Source organism: Hydra vulgaris, chromosome 02 (genome assembly GCF_038396675.1).
Source record: "Hydra vulgaris chromosome 02, alternate assembly HydraT2T_AEP".
In the NCBI taxonomy this organism is placed as follows: domain Eukaryota; kingdom Metazoa; phylum Cnidaria; class Hydrozoa; order Anthoathecata; family Hydridae; genus Hydra; species Hydra vulgaris.
Window position 1 is genome coordinate 14,852,182 of NC_088921.1, and position 9,017 is coordinate 14,861,198.

A 9,017-nucleotide genomic window follows, 5' to 3' on the forward strand; every position below is an offset into this window, starting at 1 on the left:
TTGCTGAAACTTTGAAGGGGTCGGAAATTTGTTTAAGTTCTAAGTTTATATTTTCAAATAATATTGTGATGTTGCTGTGCGATAAAAATAAATTTGTGTCGTCGGTAAACATTGTTGTTATCAGGCCGGATGCTTTATGGAGATCTTTGACATATAATATATGTCAAAGCTATGACCTATCTTTTTCTTATATATGATATATAAGAAAAAGATAGGTCCGAGTAAAGAACCTTGTGGCACGCCACAAGTAATGTTTAGTAACGTTTTTGGTGATTTATCGTCAATGTGTACATATTGAGCACGATTATTAATATAACTCTTTACCCATTTTAAATCGACTGTAATTCCATATAATTCGAGCTTTTTAATAAGAATTTAATGGTCAATAGTATCAAAAGCTTTTGATAAATCAATAAAAATTCCTAATGTATATTCAGATTTATTAAACGACTCGTTAATACTACGTATAAACAAGGGTTGTTCGCCGATAAGCAAAAAATATGAAAATTTCGCATTTTTATCTGCCGTAATTAAAATTGCTATTCAGGAAGTTGTACATGCGCAAATTCCGTAACATATACAAAAAAAAAAAAATAATAATAATAATTCTGTAATAACGCTTTACGAAAAGAAACTTGCAAAAAACAATCATTTCGAAAGAATACTTCCAAAACAATTCCTTACGGAATGAGCATTTCAGAATGTGCACTACAGAAAAGACTTGAAAGCATCCATTAAACTAATATAAAAAAAAAAAAAAAATGTTATTATTTAAATAAGAATTATGTTGTTAAATGATTCTTCAACAATTTATATATATATATATATATATATATATATATATATATATATATATATATATATATATATATATATATATATATATATATATATATATATATATATATATATATATATACACAGGGCCGTACCAAGGGCGGGGCCAGCCGGGCCGCGGCCTGAGGCGCCAAAATTGGGAGGGCGCAAAATTCCCCAAATTAATTTATTTATTTTCACATTATGAAACTAATTTGCGTGGCGTCACTTTTATGTTGATAAGAAAATTAATTAAAATTGCGCCTCCTGACGAACTTTAAAATAAAAGCTCATTTACCAAACAGAAGAGCGCCCTTAAACACTAAAAAGTTGTATTTTCTGAACATTATTTTTTTCAATGAATCGTGCAAAAAAATTATCTGGTGCTGCATTTAAGAACGACAATTAAAAACCAATAATTATTTATAATATAAACAAATGATTCATTAAGGATCATATAAATTAATTTAACGCACACATTAAAAATTATTCTAAAAAGAAAAAAATAAAGACAAAAAGAACTTCGAATTTAAAAAAAAGAACACTTAATTTAAGCGGTTTAAAATAAAGAAACAAATGAAATGAAAGCTAAAGAAAGTAAAGTAAGCAAATAATAATAAAAATAAAGAGGGAGAAGAAAAGAAAAAAGAAAAAATAAATAATAGAAGAGCGCAATTAAAAAATAAAAAGTTGTATTTTCTGAACATTATTTTTTACAATGAATCGTGCAAAAAAATTATCTGGTGTTGAATTTAAGAAGAAAAGAAGAGACCGTCTTGAAAGTGACGCAAGCTAAGAAATTGTTTCAAGAAGTGGTTGGTAACAAACTCTTCTGTGGAAAAACAAATTATTTCAGAGGATATTTGCAATGAAGTTGATAATGATTCAACAGCTGAAGTTGCTGCTACATCTTTAATTACTGACTTAAATTCATATCATCCATTGGAATTAATTGAAGAGGAGATTTTCATTGGCCAAAGTCAAGACGAATTTGGACCAAATGATTCAGAAGCACAAGAAGATAGAAATTCTCAGCTTTCCAAACCAATTGAAATGAGAAAAAGTGAATTTCCTCCTGAAATCTCAGAAATTTCAGCAACCTCAGGAGAAAACTTTCAACACAGTGATCCAGCTACATGGCCTAAAATGACAGATAAAACAAGGTGCTTTTTGATTCAGCATGGGCCGGAACAAGAAAGAAGAGAATTTTTCCCAAACACACTTTGTGACTTTGACAACAGAATGCGACACTTGGTATGAAAAAACACAGCTCAAAATGGTATGAAAAAATTCATCCTAATGGTGAAAAATTTGTTCGCTACTGGCTGCTGTACAGCAACAAAAAAGATTCTTTGTTTTGTTTTTGCTGTCTGCTATTTTCAACGACAAAAACCAACAATTTTTCAGAAATTTCAAAAGGATTTTGTGACTGGAAAAAACTAAACCCAAGAATTCCAGAACACGAAAACAGCAATGAACACCAAAGATGCTATTCTGATTGGAAAAATCTGGAAAAAAATCTCAAAGAAGGAAAGACCTTGGATTCTGATCTGCAGAGAGTTATCAACGGAGAGATGAAAAAGTGGAGAGATATCTTGAAAGTGATTGTTGATGCAATTTTGTTCTGTGCCAAGAACAATCTTGCCCTTCGGGGTTCAACAGAAGTAATTGGAGAGCAAAACAGTGGCATCTTTCTGAACTTAATTGAGCTGATAAGCCATTATTATCCTTTAGTGGCTGAACACGTTGCATCCGTTAAGGCAAAGAAAACCACAACATCCTACTTTTCTTCTCGAATTCAAAATGAGCTGATTGAATTACTTGGGCAGAAAGTCAGGAATGAAATTTTGTCAAATGTCAGAGAAGCTAAATACTACTCTGTTTTGTTTGACTGCACTCCAGATGCCTCCCACAAAGAGCAGATGACCCAAATAATCAGGTATGTCCACATCACTGAGGAAACCTGTACAATTGAGGAAAGCTTTGTGGACTTCATTGAATCTCACGAAAAAACTGGAAAGGACCTTGCAGCTGAAATCACCGAAAAACTGGAGAAGGATGGCCTGAGCATTTCTGATTGTCGGGGCCAAGGTTACGACAATGGAGCCAATATGTCTGGAAAATTTAATGGCGTCCAAGCTCACATCCATTCTCTAAATGAGTTTGCAAGATTTGTTCCATGTGCAGCTCACACTTTAAACCTTGTTGGTGTCCATGCTGCTGAAGTTTCTCCACTCATGATTATATTCTTTGGAAAAGTTCAAGCCATCTTTAACTTTTTCTCAAGTTCTACCTTAAGATGGGAAAACTGATGAAAACATTGACAATCTCACTACAATACAAGATGGTCTGCCAAAAAAGAAGCAATCATCCCACTACACAGACAAATAAAAGAAGTTCTTCAAGTTTTGGAATCCATAATTCACACTCCCAAGACAAATGCTGTCTCAGTTTGCAGTGCAAAAGAGCTCATCATTCAAATTGATTTCAGTTTTCTGTGTTTGTTAGATTTTTGGTGTCAAATTCTTTCTTTAATTGACCGGGAAAACAAACTGCTTCAGTCTAAAAACATCTCAATTGACATTGCAGCAAAAAAAATGAAAGGACTGAAGGCTTCCATTCAGAATCTGAGAGATGTTGGGGCGGACAACATTATCAAAGCTGCTGCAGAAACAGCTATCCAAATTGGAATTGAAGGAGACTTTCCTATGAAGAGAAAGCGCAAAGTGAAGCAGATGGCACTTTATGAAGCTAAAGATGACTTTTGCCGTTTGTCACCAGAAACAGATTTCGGATCCCAGTGCAACCTTGTGTTTGACAGCATTCTCACACAAATTGAGTGGCGGTTTGAAGCTATGTCTTCAGTATCCTCAGATTTTGACTTCCTCAGTGGACATTCTCTCTCCAAAAGTTCAGTGGATGAACTTAAGACTAAAGCCAAAAATTTGTCTAAAATTTACAAGGCAGATTTAGATTCTTTAGATTTCCAGTCAGAAATGGCAAGCTTTAAATATAATGCTGCTGCCATGATGGAAAACTTTGAAAAATCTAGCCCGATGGACATTTTGCAGCTCATTCATAAATACTCATTGACTGATGCTTATCCTAACACGGCAATTGCTATTCGCATCTTCCTCACCTCACCAGTTACAGTTCCCACGTGTGAAAGAAGTTTCAGTAAACTTAAGATCATAAAAAACTATTTGAGATCAACTACGGACCAAGAACGTTTGTCTTGTCTGGCAGTAGTTTCAATTGATCATGAAGTGGCCAACGCACTTGATTTTGATGATGTCATTAGTGACTTTGCCTCCAAAAAAGCCAGAAAAGTGACCTTGAACTGAAGTTTGTGAAACATTGGTGACAAATTGTTCTTTTAACTTGATGCGATAAATTTTGTGATCAATAATTAATTTTTTTCATGTAAATATATATATATAATGTGTTTTTTGTATATTTTTTTGGGAGGGGGGCGCAATTTTATTTGCTTGCCCGAAGCGCAAAGTTGGCCTCGTACGGCCCTGTATATATATATATATATATATATATATATATATATATATATATATATATATATATATATATATATATATATATATATATATATATATATATATATTTAAATTTTCTTCCTTTGCCCCCTGTCGCTACGCCAAAGGAAAAATCTTTTAGAAATAATCTTTGAAAAGGATGTCTTTAATTTTTTTTTAATTTACTTGTTGTTATTAAGGTAATAAAAGCGAAAGCTCATATAACAGAGCACCTCAAAAACAAAAAAAACGAAACTGACTAAATATAAAATTGCTCTATTTGAAAAATAGTGAAAGCTTTTTTTACGTTAATATATAGTTAAGTTTTAGTATTCATTACTTAAATTCTCTTTTTGATTTCAACAAAGACATTGTTTCCCGATTACGCAACTGCATTCGTATGTTTTTTGTATTTTTTTTGTTCTTTTCAGTGCCGGCCTTAGAGGAGGGGGGGGGGGCTACCCAAGAGCGCCAGGAAACTGGGGCGCCAAACGTTGTATGCAAACTTTAACAATATAATAAATAGAAAAAATAAGTCTAAATAACCTAAATTTTTTCGAATGTTTGTTTTTTTTATAAAAATAATTTCTTTAAATAATTTTTTTATTGTATTATTACACTGTTAAAAATTCTTTATGCAAAATTAATAATTTGATTAAAAGTGTTTCAATTGTAGCATATATTTTGTGACTTAAATTCATTTTTTTACTTGTATCTTTCTTGGCGCCAATTATTTTGCGTTCCATCTATTTAAAGTTTAAATTTTAAACATTTTCGGTACGAGTTGCGAGCGCGTTGTTTATTAATTTGTAGAAGAAATTTAAAGTTGTATTTGTGATTCAAATTCAGTTTTTGTCAAGTTTTTAAATTTTGCGGTAATAAAAAGCAGGTAAGTATAAATAATGAAATTGTTTATGAATTATTAGCTTGCGAGTAATTTTTTATTTTAAAATTTTAGACAAATAGAAACTGTCAGCAGCAATCTATGGAGAGTACTCATAATAAAGAAAAAAATGTTTTAAAAACTCATAATAATAAGAAACCATCTGGTGCTCAATACAGAAAACGTAAAGCAGAAAAAGTTGATAATTTGAAGAAAAATTATAAAAAACTTGAAAATTATTTTACATCGGAAAATAGTGATTGTAATAAAATAAAGGAAGGAGAAAATGTTGCGCATGTACTTAGTGGTACATCAACCAGCGATGAAGAAGACGGAATAGTATCAGTTGGAAATGTTTACTACGATGAAAAAGATATCGATAACGAAAATGATGATGGCCAAGATGGTGATGTAAATGATCGCACCAAAGAAACAGCAATCGATTACTCAGACTGTGGTTTGTGGCCAATTCATCGCAACATTCAATTTGTTGATTATGTAATTAATATAGGTGCAATACAATTTGTGATGTCGTCTTCTATTATCGCGTGGAAATGTGAATTTGGACACATATCCACGCGATAATAGAAGACGACATTTTTCAAATGCTTATTACAAACGAAAACTTTCAAATGGTGAGGTTATTTCACGACGTTGGCTTGTGTACTCAGTTTCTAAAGATGCGGTATTTTGTTTTTGCTGCAAACTTTTTGATTTCAACATGAATTTAAAGTTAAATGGAAATGGATTCAATAAATGGAAATATTTAACAGAAGCATTAAAAATTCACGAAAATAGTAAGTCACACAGAAATGCTTATCAACTATGGATTGAGACAGAAATACGAATGAAAGTTGGTGAAACTATTGATAAACAAGAACAAAAACTAATCGAAAAGGAGAGTTTAAGGTGGCGAAGTGTTCTTGAACGATTAATGAACATTACTTTATACTTGGCAACATATAATATGGCCTTCAGAGGTTCTTCTGATAAATTGTATGCAGTTCTTAACGGCAAATTTTTAGGGTTGGTACAATTACTCGCTAAATTTGATCCCATCATGTTAAACCACGTCACGCTAGCTCTTAAAGGAGATATTTCTGATCATTACTGTGGAAAAACCATTCAAAATGAAATGATATCTATCATTTCATTGGCATCAAAATTAACCAACATAATTATATCCAAAGCTCCAAAAAGTACATATAATTCTATTATTGCTGACTGCACTCCTGACGTATCTCACGAAGAACAGCTCTCGCTTACGATTAGGATTGTAAATATATCAGAATATTCTATAAAAATAAATGAACACTTTCTTGGGTTTTTCAATGTTAACGACACGACAGGTCTTGGTTTAACAGAAATCATAATTGGAGCTTTAAAAGATTTTGGACTGAATATAAGCTTTTGTCGAGGGCAAGGTTACGATAACGGTGCAAATATGAAAGGTAAAAAAATAGGTCTACAAAAGCGAATATTAGATTTGAATCCTTTGGCTTTTTACCTTCCATGTGGAAGTCATTCTCTGAATTTGGTTATTTGTGACGCAGCGCAGTCTTCACTAAATTCCATTAACGTTTTTGGCATAATACAAAGATTATTCACATTATTTTCTGCATCAACTTCACGCTGGAATGTTTTACTTAGTCAAACTTCTCTCTTAAACGATTATGCGACACTCGTTGGGAAGCCAAAATTGAGAGCCTCAAAGCCATCCGATACCAAATAAGCAGCGTACATGATGCTTTAATTACTATTGAAACTGAAACCAAAACTCCCGATATTGCACACGAAGCGCAAACATTAGCAGAACAATTAAAAGACTATAGTTTTTTAGTTTCTTTAACCAAATAAGCAGCGTACATGATGCTTTAATTACTATATGAAACTGAAACCAAAACTCCCGATATTGCACACGAAGCGCAAACATTAGCAGAACAATTAAAAGACTATAGTTTTTTAGTTTCTTTAATTGCATGGTACAATGTACTATTCCAAATAAACGTTGTTAGTAAAGCAATGCAAGCCAAAGACATGGATCTAGTACAGTGCGCTGAAATGTTGAAAAATGCATCACATTTTTGGAAAATTACAGAACGTTTGGCAACTGTTGATGCCAAAGAGTTAGCTGAAGATTTAAACATCGATCCAATATTTAAGCCGCTTAAAAGAGTGCGACGAGTCATTATGATGGAAATGCTGCTGACGAACCAATTCAAAATCCCGAGAAGAAACTTGAAGTGACATTTTTTAAACCTTTATTGGATACATGTCTGTCGTCAATAAATGAAAGATTTGAACAACTTAATGAATATGTAAATATATGGAGTTTTTTATTTAATTTGGATAATTTGCCCATCAAGAATGAACTTTTAAAATTATGTAAACAATTACAAGAAAAATTAACTGTAAATACAAAATCAGAAATTGATGGTGCTTTGCTATGCGACGAACTAATAAGTGTGCAGTTTTTTATTAAAGATAAATTAAGCAATGTTGAAAATGAAATAAATACAAAAGAGATGACACCACTTTTTGTACTGAATTTTATTAAAAAACATTGTCTACAAGAGTTATACTCAAATACATGGATTGTTCTGCGCATTCTTCTTACAATACCTGTTACTGTTGCTAGTGGAGAACGTAGTTTTTCTAAACTGAAGTTAATCAAAACATATTTAAGAAATACCATGTTGAAAGATCGACTTAATTCTCTAAATATGTTATCAATTGAGCAAGAAATAGCTGAAAATTTAGATTTTTCTAGTTTGATAAGAGATTTCGCGGACAAAAAAGCTAGAAAAGTTACATTTTAAAATTTAATAACTCTTGTTTATATAGTTAGAGGATTTATTATATGTTTAATAAAAACATTTGTTATTTTAAAAGCAGCGTTGCGTTGTCTATTTACCCATATCATGAAAAGTCTAAGTTTATAATTTTAATAAAAAATTAATTAAATAAGAAACTTGATGCACAATATGGATCTCTTTGCATTAAACTATATATTCCCTTTAGCACTCTTGTTCATCATTTTAGAGCATTGGTCTTGTTGTTAATGGTAACAACCCACCCATATATACCTAGGGGCGTGTTAACAAGTTTTGCCCAACCTGTCAAAAAAGCTAAGGCCGGCGCTGGTTCTTTTTATTACATTTTAAATAAGCATATCATTACAATATTTAAAATACAAATATATAATCATAAAAAATAGATATAATGATCGTTGATAAAAAAAATAAATGAATGCGGGGACTTGTAGAAGACCATACGGTCTTTAGGATCTGTGGGATAACGAGAAAGTTATTCAAGTTACTTTTATTATATAACTCATATATAAAATGACATTTAAAAAAGTATATTTCATGAAAGTCTTGGTTTATTTATAAAAGTTTACAACTGAAACTTATCAATATCATATAGTAATTAGTATTTTAGTTACTTAATAATTGCGTAATGGATTTATAAAACGTATTATAAAACAAAATACTTTCGTTTTGATAGAAATTAGTTTGTTTTTTTTATTTCAAATTTTAAATATTTCAAAAATAAAACCATAAAATGTAACTATGTTACAATCCTGAAAATAAAATTTTATTATAAACATTTTGGTATATAATTTTTTTTATTTTTATAAATATATCCGATCGGCCATAAAACTTTCTTTATAGGCTACAAAAAGTCGTTTAGCGAAAGAGTTTGTTTCGCAAGTGCGGCTTCCGTAAGCACTACTTTCGTATGTAGAAAAGTAGTTTTATTTCGTAATTTAATTTCCGAAAGGCTAC

The 9,017-nt window shown here is 31.3% G+C and overlaps 1 protein-coding gene and 1 pseudogene across 1 annotated transcript; both read left to right on the plus strand.

The window, feature by feature from the left end:
- The first annotated feature begins 2,072 nt into the window (after positions 1-2,072).
- Positions 2,073-3,128, plus strand: LOC136075872 (zinc finger MYM-type protein 1-like). The gene has a single exon (XM_065789311.1). It carries the CDS (start codon positions 2,073-2,075, stop codon positions 3,126-3,128), a length of 1,056 nt encoding a protein of 351 aa, XP_065645383.1.
- Positions 3,129-5,948: 2,820 nt separating this feature from the next.
- On the plus strand, positions 5,949-8,123 carry LOC136076756 (zinc finger MYM-type protein 1-like; annotated as a pseudogene).
- The last annotated feature ends 894 nt before the right edge of the window (positions 8,124-9,017 follow it).